Below are 15,172 nucleotides of genomic sequence, written 5' to 3'. Positions count from 1 at the left end.
ACATCAAATTTTGTTTCTTACGATGTTTTCTTATTTTTAGAAAATCAGAATTACATTTAATGTTATTCCAGATTTTTTTTATTAACAAATTCATAAATAAGAAAAGAAATTTGAATTCTGCAGAAATTTTTAACACCTTAGCTTACAAGTTACAACTAAAATATATATTTCCTTTTCTGGAACATAGATCAATCATGAAATAAGGTAAGCACACAAGTAGTACACTATAAGATGGATGGAGCTGTGCTGGATTATGTGTGTGTGATGATGATGATGATGATGATGATGATGATTACTAGTGTAGGTAGCTAGTTGAGAAGCTTGGAACACTGGGTGTGGATGAAGTGTTTGGTATCAGAAATGAGCTGCCCTGATTCTGCAAGTTCGGGGAAAATGTAGAAACCATGAATCATGTTCGGATACTCCACCAGATATGCCTCTTTGCCGGATTTCTTCAACCACTCATAGTACCTGGTTTGCCAGTCTTTGAGTGAATCAAATCCGGCCACCACCACCATTGTCGCCGGAAAATCTTCCAAATTGGGTAGGTTGGGGTCGGCATTAGGCCCGCTGACATTGATCACCTCGTGGTCACGGTCCATTATTATTATTGGATTATGATCATCATCAGCTGCTGGCGGCATCATGAACGCTTTCCACATCCAATCGGTTCTCTTGGTTGTCACGATTACATCAATCCCTGCTAGTTCTATCTCTGACTTGCTACGTTCTTCTCCTCCGAAAAATGGCTGTATGGACACCACTCCCACTACCTTCAATTATGATCAACAACATATATTAATATTATGTTCACACACTAATTAACTATATACAAGCATTCAGCAACATATATATTATATATAATATATAGTAGTGCGTACTTATATCTAACCAATTGTATATGGTTAGTGAAATTGAATATAGATTATAACTACTTAATTCCAAAGATCATTTGTGATGCTTAAACAGGCAATTACTTTATTCTAAATTTTTGTCTCAAACACAAGACTACTTAAAATAGACTATTTTGTATGATACATGTCTAATCAATTCAAATCTAAGAGCACTTAAAATAGACTAGATAGAAAGATATATGTATTTTATATATATATACATAAGACAAGAACAGAAGAAGTTGCCTTGAGGCGAGTAAACTCCGATTGGCAAGCACGTTTAGCAACGTGATGGGCGAGATTAGCTCCGGCACTGTCACCGGCCAGAAAACAACGGGATATATCGGCATTTTCAGGCAGGATATGCTTATGATCGTCGAGAAACTTGAGGACGTCAAATCCGTCGTCGTATTGAGCCGGGTACGGGTGCTCAGGTGCCAGACGGTAGTTGACGGAGACAACAACGGCGGGGAGGTCGCGTGCGAAACGGCGGCAGACGTCGTCGTAGACCTTAAAATCGGGGTAGAGAAAGACGAAGCCGCCGCCGTGGAAGAAGACGACGACGGGTTGAGATCCAGATTGGGAAGATAATTGAGATCCAGATTGGGATTGAGGGATGTAGAGTCGGAACCAGAGGTTGCGAGAGGGGTCGACAGTGATGTCAGAGGTTATGACGCCTTCGCGGGGCTTGAGATCGGAAGACTTTTTGAAACCGATGGAATCGAGGAAACGGAAATAGCGGCGGTTGACGGTGCCGTCGCGGCGAAGGGAGGCGTCGGTGATGGCACCTAGTAAGAAGACACTGAGGCGGGTCTTCAAAGGGAGTAGTGGGCGGCGTTGTTCATAACCAGACATTTCGATTGGTGGATAATGATTTGATGACTCATTTGTTGACCTTTTTGTTTCTCCTTTTTTGGTTAAAAAAATAAAATATATGGAAAGTGGGGCGATACTCAGATTTCAACCAACGCCTTCAAAATGTTTCAACTTTCAACTCATTATTCGTTGAGTAATTTATTTTTGGGTTACCCCCTGAATTTCGGACTCTTTTGCATTTTACCCCTGACCGGAAACATGGAAACAAATTGCCTGAACTTACTAAATTATTGCACCACCACCACTCCCCATCTCTGCTAATTACATTAAAAAAATCTTTTAATTCAATATGCCCCTTCACCAACAAAATTAGGGGTTTTTCGCCGGCGATCTAGTCTCAAAATTTGACAGTCAGTCAATCGCCTTCAGTTGTTATGTCGGCTGGTGGTTATTTTTTTGCCGCAATCAATCAATACGCGCGGGGTGAATTATAGAGGTGGGAGCAACCAATTTGGTGGAAATATGACAATGCTGCAAGGGACAAACCTTCCACCATCGAAACCTCTGAAGAGGGTGCATCAATTTCAGCCGCATACCATATTTTTCCTTCAATTCAGAGTGTGATTCCATAGAGGAATTTGAGGCAATGTTTGGAACCGTTTTTATTTTGTTTTCGTTGTTTCCCCAAAACAAAATGGGATTTATTACACTTTTCAAATCATTTTCTCAAAACAATTTCAAAAGTTTCTCTCTCCTTCAGACATGATGTGACTGCTGCAGTAAAATGATTTGACTGCTACAGTAAAAAATGTCTTCACTAAAAAACAAATAAATACCACTTCACCTTTCAAATTTTTTATTCAAAAGTACATTTTTCTAACACCTTTAAACATGATTTGACTGCTACAGTGTATTTTGTCTCCTTCTAAAATACAAACAAACATTACTTTCATTCTCAAATTATTCCCCAAAAACATATTTCCTCAAAATGAAATCAAAATAAGATCCAAAACGCTTCCAAACATTGCCTGAGTTTTTGGAATCAAAGCTTAATTAACAGTACAATCGCCTCCAGCTTAATTAGGGATTTGATAGTAATTTGGGGAATGGAGGATGACGTCGTTTGTCTAGAAGAGTTACTAATTAAGATAAGTTGCCGAATTTCATACGGATCATGTTTTCAGTTTTATTATATCCATCCATTGAGTTTTGAGAATCAACTGCAGATCAAATCTCCGGCGCATGATGATGGTGGTCTCCCTTTTTCAACTGCGGTTGCCTCCTCCTCCTCCAATTTGCTGCTATTCTTCACCAGCACCAAATGAAAGACGTTATCATTCTACTGTTGCCGCTGCTGCTCACAAGAGAAGCATCAAACATGTGAAAGCTTTGTTGCACTCTGGTGAAGCAGATTCTTCCCATAATAATAATACTAAACCAGATGAAGAAGACGAAGAATTCCAAGTCCTCACGGCCGTTCAAACCACTTACAACAAAATCGTAATTATTGACACTCCCAAATCAACGCTTCTTCTCCTCGACTCCACTCGTATGGAAATCACTACTCCCCTTTCTCCTTCATTTTTTTTTCTTTTCCTCAACCCTGCTGGGTGCGTGCAGATAATGTTCACAGCATGCTTAACAAATCAATTAGTAAATGGACTGGTTCATATTGGGTACGCTACGCCGTCTTTTCTGCCAAAATATAATATGAAATATTTGGCTAGTCCTCCTCGATTAGAGTGGTATTTGTGATCTACTTCACTTGTGCAGGATGAGTTTGCTACATTGCCGCCTGTGGTTCCACCGGGTCCTATGGCTATTTTTGGCTTGGTAATACAACTCTTCTTGCTAAGGCGGTTCTTTTGTTTAATTAGTTTTGGCCATCCCTTTGTTTTTCGAACTAATCGACTGACAAAAACTCCACTTTTTTAGTAGCTTAGACTAATCACGTGGAAAATAATTAATTTCAGGGTGGAGGAACAGCTGCACATTTGATGCTTCATTTATGGCCTTCACTGCAGCTCGAAGGCTGGGAGATAGATGGAATTGTATTTTCCTACTTACTTATTCGGTTAAATATTGCTGCCCCATTTTGTGGATGTTTATCAATGATATTTGATCCAAAATACTCGAATTTTATTTTTTTTTTCGTTTTCTAATTGATGCTTTTACTTGGTGCCAGTTAATAGATAAATCAAGAGACTATCTTGGGCTGTGTGATCTCGAGAAGCACACTACGGATGGTGGAGTACTTAATATTCACATTGGGGATGTATTTTCTCCGCGTGCTGCTATTTCTGGAGGATATGCTGGTAAAACTTTATATACATACATAAAAACAGTATATATATATATATATATATATATATATATATATATATATATATATATATATATATATATATATATATATATATATGTTATCATGTGTTGATGTTTGAGATTTAAATGTATCACCACTTGTTTTTGGTGGAATATATCTCCTCTTTCATTTTATTTGAGTTGACAAGTGTCCTACGAATGTTATGGACTCACAGTATATAGATGCCTGCACATTACGAATGCTGAAGAATATATGTTTTGTGTCGTCCTGATCATATAACTGCCAACTTCTTTCTGTTCAACAAATTGCAGCAATCATTGTTGATTTGTTTGCAGAGGGAAAGGTTTTACCACAGTTAGAACAGGTACTAAGTTTCTAAGTATTGGGCTTAATAGTTGTTGTTTTACTTGGTATTCGTGGTCCTCACAGACCATCGTGATATGACAGTTGTAGTTCTGCATTTGGGGTTCCTTTCTACAACTCTTTTCGTAGATTCGTGAACTCTCATATATAAGTTTCTTAGGAGATCTATCTCTTTCAATTTCAACAAATTCTATTTGGTGCTACGCTACAACTTTTGAGCTTTTCAATTTTATATCTCAAGATGTTGGAAATATCTAAGTTATGATGATCAGATTTATTTGACAAATGATATATGTCGTGATAGATCAAAAATGATTTTAGCTTTTTGTTTTTTCTATTCAGATGGTACAAAATCCGAACTATAGTGTCATTGAATAATTGCAGTTAGAATACCCATAACAAAATTTGAAGTTTGAGAAAAGTTATAGTAGAGATGACTTATCAATTCACTATTGGACCATAAAACCACATTGTTGAAATAATGTTTTTGTGCCTGCTTTAATTTGAAAATTTTGTACGTAGAAGGCGCCTCTTTGTTCCAGGAACTTTCAATTATTCTTTCAAATATTTTATTAACTTCAAGTTTCTAAATATGAATACATTATTGTGTCTTCTTTGGTCATATTTTCTCCATTGAAATGCATTTTTGTAATGCTATTCTGCTCTTAATTAACCAGGCTGCTACTTGGTTGGAACTCAATGATAAATTGATGCCTAATGGTCGTTTCATGGTGAATTGAGGTGCTGGTGAAGAAGGATCAACTGCTATGATATCTCAAAATGATGATTCATCAATGGATGACACTTGGAGATTAAATGCTACCATTAGGGCCCTATGCGAAGCGTTTCCTGGACAAGTATGGTGTTTTTTTATGTTCAAAATAATATTGTTAGTTCAAGATAATCTGGTATATCATAATGGTAATGGGATGGGCATGAATACTACGCTGTCTGATATGTTTAGATAACATTAAGCAAAATCGAGAACTAGTCTTGAGTATACACTGATTCATTATGCCTGCTTTCTGAAGAAATTTCATAATCTCAAGTCCTGAAAACTAACAAGCAGTATCAAGAAATTAATTACACTGATTAATTTCATAATCTGGTATAATCAAAGAAAGAAAAATGACAGGCAATGAATTTGTCAAAGTCAAAGCGGATTCGGCCTCGGAAACGTTCCGATGTGTTTGGCAGAAACATGCGAAATAAATTTGCCCTATTTGTAGCTCTACTCGAGCTATTTGTTTTCAATCCTTATATATGAAGATACAGTAAATTACCCACTTAGTCCAATATTATAGTTACTTTTGGGATCCAGAAATATGGATAGAACCTTTCCATGTAAAGGCTGAGAGATTTATATGATTATTATTGTTTTAACCTTTATGCTAATCAGTTTAAATAAAAGATAATAAGGAACTAATTCATGTATGTATATCGATTATGTTGTGGTTGTTGTAAGCTCAGAATTTGCAAATTTGATCAGGTAAATTGGAAAAAGATGGCAAAGAGTGCAGGCGAAAACTATATGGCTTTGACGGGACCTTTGCCAGATTTGAGTACCTGGTCAGCTGCTCTCCCTAATGAACTGAACTCAGGTGTCAATCAGTGGCGGACATGTAATTAAGTACAATAGTTGATCGGACATAGTAGATGAACTACACTGTGGGGAAGCTCCTAACTTGTTCATCAGGTTGTGGTCGGAGTTTGAGCAGAGTATAGGTAGCTGCACCTGCAACAGCTCCAAGCGTTGGGGCCACAATGTATATCCGTATTGACTTGTAATTTCCTGCCGCAATAGCTGGCCCCAGAGTTCGCGCTGGATTCATTGAAGCACCTGTGGATGACCTGCATGCGTCCCCATACCGATTAAATTACTAGCACACTATATATTCATTATTAATTTGTTTAATTAATTTTGAGAGGTAGTTAAGCGAATTGAATTCGTAAATGAATACTCACCCAGCCACAAGAATATCAAGCATAACTATGGCTCCGATACCTATTCCTGCTAGTTCTCCAACCTGCACATAAGCAAGTTCTGTGTGAGTGTGTGTCTGTTTTCTGTGCTTGTAAGGTGGTAATAGTGATGGACTAACGGCACGGGTATCTGTGGCGAGGGCAATAATGACGAAGAGAAGAAAATAGGTAGTGAGGAACTCAAGGGCGAAAGCCTGGCCGGTGGTGACTGAAGAAGAAGGAACAGTGACTCCGCCGGACAAGAAAGGGTGGAAGCATCCTTTGAGAGCAAAGGATGCACAGATGGCCCCACATATCTGGGCTGCAAGGTAAGCTGGAACTTCAACCCACGGGAAGTGGCGTAGAGCGGCAAATGCTATGGTGACAGATGGGTTGAGGTGGGCCCCGGAGATGTGACCGATTGACAATATCACTATCATCACAGCCAGTCCAGCGCATAAAGCGTTTCCGATAAGTGTTTCAACCCCGTTGTACTTTTCGTTCAGTATGGGCCCACCCGCCGCCGCAAATATCAGGATGAAGGTTCCCACGAACTCTGCTCCCACCTATATATATATTTAGATAATGATGAGTATAATGGTTGAATGAATTAACCAGATGGAATTGGTAAATGATAATGTCATTGTGCTACCTTGCGAGCGAGAGTGGCATTAGACCGTATAATAGGCATGACGTGATTCATTAATGGCTGCGGGAAGCTGGAAGGAGCCATTGATGGACGGAATGCACTGAAAACTATGGATGTCTTATGTACGTTTTTGTGGATCAGAATTAAGGTATATTATGTATATCAATCTGGTTTTAGTCATACTTTTATACAAGAGAAAAAACTCTCGGAAAATTATTAAATATTTCATGGCGCCATGGGTTTTAACAACTCTTCTTTTATTTTAAAACAGGCTTCCACTCCGTCATCAAAGATGGTGATAGAAAAATGTCAACCATTACCTCAATTACAATGCTACACGGTTAGTATTTTATTTAGTATAACTTATTTGATCAATTCATAAATCGGGCCTATCGGGCCGGGCCACTTTGATTATATATTCCTACAATCAGCCCTCCCACTCAGTCAGTAAGAAACCAAAAGAGCAGAAAAGATCAACTTTTTTATCCTACTTTCTCTAATATTATAACTTACTTCATCAACTCAATTCACGGGCCTCTTTGATTATTTATTCTTAGCGTCACTTCTCAGCCCGTCATCAAGATAGATGAAATAAAGAAAGAAAAGTAAAGTCAACTTGTATTGTCTACACACAATGCTTCATGCTTTGATTATATTTTCCAACAAGAAAATGAAGTCTAAGATTCTTGGAGACAAATATATATATATGTTGATTTGAGCACTTTGGATCATCTAGCCGCTCCATTTACACACCATTAATAATTAATTATATATAATGACAGAAACTAGGGTATGGAGTTGTCTGATCATTGCTGCTTATCAAAGACAACAATTGAATATATTGATTATATAATATTGCTAGTGGCGGGCGAAGGTCCTGACGGTCTGAATGTGAAGAGGAGGTTCATCTTGTCTGATGAGAGAGTAGGTAGTTGCACCTGAGACAGCACCTAGTGTTGGGGCCACTATATATATCCATATTGACTTGTAATTCCCTGCTGCTATGGCTGGCCCCAGGCTTCTTGCTGGATTCATTGATGCCCCCGTCGATGGCCTGATCCATATATATATGTCACCCATTAATCTTCATCTTAATTCATTCAAGTAACTTAATTAGCTTTGGGATATATTATTCATAATCATTTTGTTTTATTTTTCTACTCACCCAGCCAGAAGAACATCAAGCATAACTGTTGCTCCGATGGCTACCCCCGCTAGCTCTCCCACCTGCAGTTATACGTAACCAACGCACATGAATAACTGCATATATATATATATATGGGACTATGGGAGTGAGGGTGCGTACGGCGCGGGTATCTGTGGCTACGGCAATAATAACAAAGAGCAGAAAAAATGTAGTGAAGAACTCTAGTGCGAAAGCCTGTCTGGCGCTGACCGAAGGAACAGTTACCCCGCCGGACATAAAAGGGTTGAAGACTGCTTTGAGAGCAAATGATGCACATATGGCGGCGGATATCTGTGCGGCAATGTAAGCAGGTACTTGAGACCAGGGGAAATGGCGGAGAAACGCAAAAGCTACGGTGACAGACGGGTTGAGGTGGGCCCCGGAGATGTGACCTATTGACAGTATCACTATCATCACCGCCAGCCCCGCGCACAAAGCGTTTCCGATAAGGGATTCAACTCCGTTGTACTTTTCGTTCACTATGGGTCCCCCCACCGCTGCAAATATCAGGATGAACGTTCCTACAAACTCTGCTCCCACCTATATTTATATACATTATATAATATAATTAAATTGGATATATAATTGTTATACGAATGAATCGTATCGATAATATATTAATGTGATTCATTATATATGCAGGTAGCTACGTACGTACCTTGCGAATGAGAGTGGCATTAGGTGTAATAACAGACAAAACACGATGAATTACTGGCGAACCAGCCATTGACTTGTCATCGTACTCCATCATCACCGCCACCGCTACTTGTCAAACTCAAATGATTAAGTAAGGACTCTGATTTCACCAAAAACTTAAATGGCTCTCTTCTATACGTTGAGTTATTATTAAGGTATATATATATATATATATGTCAAGCTGGATATATTTCATGAATTATTTATTTTCCTTTTCCAACTCAATTAACCTCATGATCTATAACGGGCCTCCACTCCGCCATCAAAGATATCTTGAAAGATATAGAAAATTTTGAATACAATCAGCCCCCCCACTCCGTCATTACTTGAGAAGAAGAAAAAGAGATGAGCCATTACCCAATTACAGTCCTGCATCAAGTCAAGTATATTTTATTCCCTACTACTTTACTTATTTTTTTTCATCACCTCAATTCACGTGATTCTTGAGAGAGAGAGAGAGAGAGAGAGAGAGAGAGAGAGAGAGAGAGAGAGAGAGAGAGAGAGAGAATTTTCAGAAATGAGAAAAAAAGAAAGTAAAAGTCAACTTCCATTAATGTATGTTTACTCATAAGTCATAATGGTTGATGGAGGAGGGAGTAGTGTTTTAAAAAAATAATTTATTTTCTGGCCTAGCTAAGTCGCTCTAACGTTCCTCTTTCATTATTTGTTGGTTTCTACAATAATAATCCCCCGCAAATCAATCTCTCTAGATTTTTTTTTTGTAACGTGGGAGCCCTGCCTTGTTCAAGTAATATCTTGCTTCCGAACTCTAAATCCATAAAATACTTTAACAACCCCTACTACTTCTTATTATCAGTGCTTTGATGGCGATGCAAATGACACAAACGTTGAAACGATCAGGACAAGACGACCGACTGGTAAGAAACACTTATTCGTCTTCCTTTTCTTTCATCACCACAAAGTTCAAAAGGAGAGGAGATAGCATATATTTATTGCAGTGATACTTTTGATGAACTTGTCGTCTAAGTTTCCAATCAATTCTAGACAGTAGAGAAAATAATTATGACCAATTTCAAGGAAGCAAAGATGTAAAAACATAAAAGACGGCTATAATGAACATTACCACACAACATAATAAATAATGACATTATTAAAAGAGTACTGCATTATCATTATCATATTACACACACATAAATCATCAGAGTCTTTTTTATCTTCCCCTCAAGATCAAGATCAAGATCAAAAGATCACCCAAGGATGAGGATACATATATATGCTCTGATCTTCCTTGATAGTAATGGAAGTGCTTGGAAGAAAACAACAAACTGAGTCCAAGCACTAATTTATTCAAACAAATATCATCAAAGGGCGGAATGGGATATAGCTGCTTCGCCCCTGATCTTTATTCCAATACTTAGCAATATATAATTTATAACAATATAACAACAATAGTAGCCACCATGTGTGGACCTGTGCCTAGCGGCGGAAGCTCCTGACAGGGCGGGCCTCAGGTTCATCTTCAGCACGGAGTTTGACGAGTGTATAGATAGCTGCCCCTGCAATTGCACCAAGAGTCGGTGCCACCAGATATATCCATATTGACTTGTAATTCCCTGATGCCACTGCTGGTCCAAGAGTTCTCACTGGATTCATTGAGCCACCCGTTGTTGGCCTGGTTTTCACAATACAACACATATATTATTAGTCAAGCTGCAATACATATATATATACATATATGTGTGTGTGTGTGTGCGCGCGCGCATATATATGATATTAATGATTCTAGTTTTGCACTCACCCAGCCACAAGAATATTAAGCATGACTGTAGCCCCAACCGCTATTCCTGCTAGTTCTCCAACCTTTATATAGACGCATACCATCATACATTCAAAACATTAATATTATATTGACATAGTATTGATAGAAAGGGAAAGAAAAATATATGTAGAGAGAGAGAGAGAGAGGGGGGCTCACAGCTCGAGTGTCTGTGGCAACGGCGGTTACAACGAAGAGGAGATTAAAGGTAATGAGGAACTCGAGGGCGAAAGCCTGGCCATTGCCGACAGAAGGAACAGTGACCCCACCGGACATGAAAGGATGAAAGACCCCTTTGAGAGCAAATGATGCACAGATTGAAGCAGAGACCTGAGCTGCAATGTAGGCTGGAACTTGAACCCATGGGAAGTGGCGGAGTGCGGCAAAGGCTATGGTGAGTGAGGGGTTGAGGTGGGCCCCGGAGATGTGTCCAGTAGACAATATCACTATCATGACGGCCAGACCGGCGCATGCTGCATTCCCTATTAGGGTTTCAGAACCGGCGTACTTTTGGTTCACAATTGGTGCAGCTGTTGCCCCAAATATCAGTATGAATGTCCCAACAAACTCCGCTCCCAGCTGCACTTAATTACTTTTTATTAGATTCTACCAATTCCTCTCATGTCTACTATAAACTATTTCACCAAATTCATATTTGCTAATATATGGTACGGTGATCAAGTTTATGTGAAATACATGTTCAATCATTGAGTGCATAGTTCAATAAAAATGAAGGGTATTGCTTTATGCCCCGACAAGAAGATTCGTAGGAAACAGATACAACAAAATGTTGATAATGCTTGACAAGAAGATGCCTAAACCGTAAGAGTCAAAAATAGTTCAATAATAATTCCAATTTCCAACCAAAAAGGCATCTTCCACTGCCAATTCTGAAACACTTATACAAATAATTAATTCAGCTTGGTATTGATAATTAATTACTGCATGGTTAATACTTATAAATTTCAAATAGTTAATTACTAGCACGATTTTAAGTGAGAGTATATATGCTTTATTAATATAAATTAATTAAAAACATAGTAATCACTTCAATTTAATATATATGGTCTATTTCGTTTTTCTTTTCTTATTGTTAACGAATATATAGATAGATCCCTCTACTCGCATTGCACATTCATTATGGAATTATACACATAAAAATATTAGGTTTAATTAGTTAATAAATTAATTGTGTAATTCCACTAGTGTGAATGCATACTAGTTCACAAAGAAATTGAGTAGAGTAAAAAGTGATGAAAAGGAGGAGGGGGCCCACACCACACCACACCGCATGAAGGTTGAAACTTGGAACATGATTAATAATAAAAACCGAAAATAGAGTAGCAATTACTAAGTAATAGATAGAGTAATTAATTAAGTACCTTGCGAGTGAGAGAAATATCAGGGACAGCGAAGTCGGTGAGGCAGGTGTGTGGAGCACCCCAAGTAGGCGCGTCAACTGGCAGGCACTTGCACCGAGGCATTGACTTCCGATCGTATGACATTGAGTCCACCCGAAGCGACGATGGCATCAGCGGCGTTGGTGTCCCTGGCGTCGCCGGCGTCGACATCGCCCCCATTCCTGTCTCGTAATCCCCCATTCGAGCGATGATCAACAATTGATGTTCGATCGAAATAATCGATTGGTTTTTTTTTTTTTTTTTTTTTTTTTTTTTTTGAAGGATGAAAAAAAAAGGTAGGAATAGGAAGAGGAATAGGAATGGAGGGAGCTGAATTTACATGATTTGTAGATTTTTATAAAGGTGAAGCTACGGAATACGAATATCTACGATATCCAGCCTCCTAAATCACTTCAATTCCTATATATGGATACGAGCTAGGGGATAATAATTTAAACTTTTTTTTTTTTTTGTTTTTTGAGAAAAAACGTTGTGTAGAAGATGAGAACAGATTACATACTGAAAAGGCTTTTATAAAATTGGGATTAAGGGGTGGAATATCCGGGTGAAGGATCCAGCTGGCCGACTATTGGAGCAATCAAAATAGATATATATAATCAAAGAGATCGAGTATTGGATGATGATGATGATGATGATGATGAAGAAACGGAAGAAGAAGAAGAAGAAGAAATAATATGCAGATGAATTTAGAGAGAGAGAAAGTGAGAGTGGTTGGGGAATGAATCGGCAATATGTATTTGTTGGGTAGCGAATACAGACAGCCCTCTATTGCTAGCTACCAATATAAGTAAGGAGAGGAGGTTGAATTGAAAACCCAGCCAGCGCTAAACAGATTCTTCTTTTTTATTTTTTTTATTATTTTTAATTATTATTAGTTAATACAGATACAGAAGAGAGAGAGAGAGAGAGAGAGAGAGAGAGAGAGAGTGTGTGCAGAAAGAAAGAAAATAAATGAAAAAGAAAAGGGAAAAGTCAATGGCCAGGCAATTAGCTGCAACGGTAGTTTGGGAGTATTTTATTTTTCTTTTGCATTATTATTATTACTTACTTGTTTGCTCTACTCATTCTCTTTTCTATTATTTTTTTATTCACTCACTCTTGTCTTTTATTCTATTTCATTTTCATTTATAACATATCATTTTATTCTTAACTAAATTTTCATTCCACAATTTTAGCTAGCTAATCTACTTGTTCTTCCTTTTTTAATTTAATGTATTTGTTGAAAATTATATATTATTTTGGGTTCAAAACGAGGACCCGCGTTGAGTTTAAATGTCGGCTAAACAAACTCTATTACAATATTTATGTAAATTAAAATATTTGTTTTCAGTTTATTTGAAATTTTTGGTTTAATTAATTAATTAGGTGTGTGTACATCATCAGTACATGGACATAAATGGCAAGGCAACCGATATTTATTTTTTACATAGTGACATTGTTTAAGTGACTCAATTAATATTCATGATCTATTGGATTAAGAAATAGTAATTGAAGTAATGAAGATTAGATAATCTCCTAATTAATATAATCGAAGATTACTGAATGAACTAATATGATATGATATGATATGATATTGAGATGAATAAATAAAATAAAAGAGATGCATGTATTCATTTTTGAAATATAGTAATACTAGATTAGTAGTAATGATAATAGCTATATTATACTAGATTAATAGTAATGATAATATATAATGAAACCGCCCTTGGGGCCGGGTGGCCCCTACCACAACACCAATAATTGATTAAACAAACACCATACTTTTACCATCATCTTCTCCAGCTGCGCGCTGCTACCTGCTGACTTTCCTTCCGACGAAACCTCTCTCTCTCTCTCTCTCACATATATATTTTATATTTTCTTTTTGATATTTCAATTATATTAGTGCATGCAATCGCAAAGTAATTAATAGCTGACCAAAAAATAAACAGTAATGGTTGACCCAAAAATAAAACAACATGAAAACTGTCCGAAAGCACTGTATTTCATTTTTGATGTATACGTACCAGCTCATCAGATATTTAACAATATAATAATTAACCATATATATTTTAATAAAGTGATTACTAATTATGTACTTTTTTTATTATAAAAAATTAATACTCGATTATACCAGAATGTTGGTATGTATCAGCATATTTGATATATTAATATAAATTAAATAGGATAGTACGTTGTTTTTATTTTTGTGTTCAAAAAAATATATTGAAGGGGTTATTAATTTGAAATAATATATCTTGTCACCAGTAATTGAAGTTTGTATTTTTCGAATAGAGGCAGAGATTCAAAGGACCCACTGCATGCATTATTATTTCAATTTGGTTATACATGCATGCATGCGCCGTACGTGTCATCCTCTAATTGTTTAGTTTTATTTTCATTCACCTACAAATTGCTTTCATTACATTTTGGACAAAACTACTTCAATAATTTAACCAAGTTTTCATTTCTTAACTTCCATTACTTCAAACATTAATAATTCATATTTTTTTTACGATAAGCAATTCAAAGATTAATAACTCATGTATATAAATATTTGTTTTACTATATATGATTTTGTACAATTATTTGCTTTCCTGGGAATTAATTAGTTAGTGCAGGAAAAAGTTCAAAGTGAGGAATAAACATATCATCATTATTGTGTTGTCCTCATTAACTTTTTCTCTTTTAACTAAGTAATTAATTAATTAATTAGTTCAATAAGCTAGCTAGCTTTAGTGGTTAATATATAATTAATTTGAGATTACAAGTGGGAATTAATTAAGTAGTCCGTAATTAAGATTGGGAATCCCTTTTCCTACACTTTAGTGGTTTGATTGATCAATACATATATATAATGCAGATCAGGAATCTCTCTTTGTTGGAGACGCGTTGCCAGGAAACATACCTTCACATGCATGTGTGTGTGTATATATATATATATATATATATATATATATATATATATATATATACCTAGTTTTGTATAATAATTAGTAATAATAACTAGTTGAAGAAGGGTATCCATTATATAGAATAATTACCATGATTTAATTTGATATTGACTGACATACAACCATGGCAAGAATTCTTGTAATTTATAT

General features: G+C 36.8%; 4 protein-coding genes and 1 non-coding gene across 5 annotated transcripts; 1 reads left to right on the top strand and 4 right to left on the bottom strand.

Annotated features, from left to right (window-relative positions):
* Positions 1-93: 93 nt before the first annotated feature.
* Positions 94-1,836, bottom strand: LOC105965313 (putative carboxylesterase 18). The gene is made up of 2 exons (XM_012989854.2): positions 1,140-1,836; positions 94-773 (listed from the first exon to the last, which is right to left on the bottom strand). Exons 1-2 carry the CDS (start codon positions 1,746-1,748, stop codon positions 309-311), a joined length of 1,074 nt encoding a protein of 357 aa, XP_012845308.2. The 5' UTR covers positions 1,749-1,836; the 3' UTR covers positions 94-308.
* Positions 1,837-1,864: 28 nt separating this feature from the next.
* On the top strand, positions 1,865-6,450 carry LOC105965310 (uncharacterized). Its single transcript, XR_016033321.1, has 9 exons — positions 1,865-2,352; positions 2,743-3,258; positions 3,330-3,385; positions 3,483-3,542; positions 3,683-3,760; positions 3,895-4,024; positions 4,347-4,399; positions 5,076-5,255; positions 5,888-6,450. It is a non-coding gene; the product is annotated as an uncharacterized LOC105965310 (transcript).
* LOC105965006 (putative aquaporin NIP5-1) lies at positions 5,893-7,093 on the bottom strand. The gene is made up of 3 exons (XM_088821384.1): positions 7,013-7,093; positions 6,501-6,926; positions 5,893-6,425 (listed from the first exon to the last, which is right to left on the bottom strand). The coding sequence occupies exons 1-3, from the start codon at positions 7,091-7,093 to the stop codon at positions 6,360-6,362; spliced, it is 573 nt and encodes a 190-aa protein (XP_088677510.1). The 3' UTR covers positions 5,893-6,359.
* Positions 7,094-7,653: 560 nt separating this feature from the next.
* On the bottom strand, positions 7,654-9,027 carry LOC105965311 (putative aquaporin NIP5-1). Its single transcript, XM_012989851.2, has 4 exons — positions 8,854-9,027; positions 8,316-8,735; positions 8,175-8,236; positions 7,654-8,063 (listed from the first exon to the last, which is right to left on the bottom strand). The coding sequence occupies exons 1-4, from the start codon at positions 8,944-8,946 to the stop codon at positions 7,868-7,870; spliced, it is 771 nt and encodes a 256-aa protein (XP_012845305.2). The 5' UTR covers positions 8,947-9,027; the 3' UTR covers positions 7,654-7,867.
* Positions 9,028-9,999: 972 nt separating this feature from the next.
* On the bottom strand, positions 10,000-13,183 carry LOC105965312 (putative aquaporin NIP5-1). Its single transcript, XM_088822599.1, has 4 exons — positions 12,051-13,183; positions 10,828-11,247; positions 10,651-10,712; positions 10,000-10,524 (listed from the first exon to the last, which is right to left on the bottom strand). Exons 1-4 carry the CDS (start codon positions 12,267-12,269, stop codon positions 10,329-10,331), a joined length of 897 nt encoding a protein of 298 aa, XP_088678725.1. The 5' UTR covers positions 12,270-13,183; the 3' UTR covers positions 10,000-10,328.
* Between the last annotated feature and the right edge of the window lie 1,989 nt (positions 13,184-15,172).

This window comes from Erythranthe guttata, chromosome 8 (genome assembly GCF_056151865.1).
Source record: "Erythranthe guttata isolate IM_541 chromosome 8, IM_541, whole genome shotgun sequence".
Taxonomy (NCBI): Eukaryota; Viridiplantae; Streptophyta; class Magnoliopsida; order Lamiales; family Phrymaceae; genus Erythranthe; species Erythranthe guttata.
This window is presented reverse-complemented; position numbering and strand designations above follow the sequence as displayed.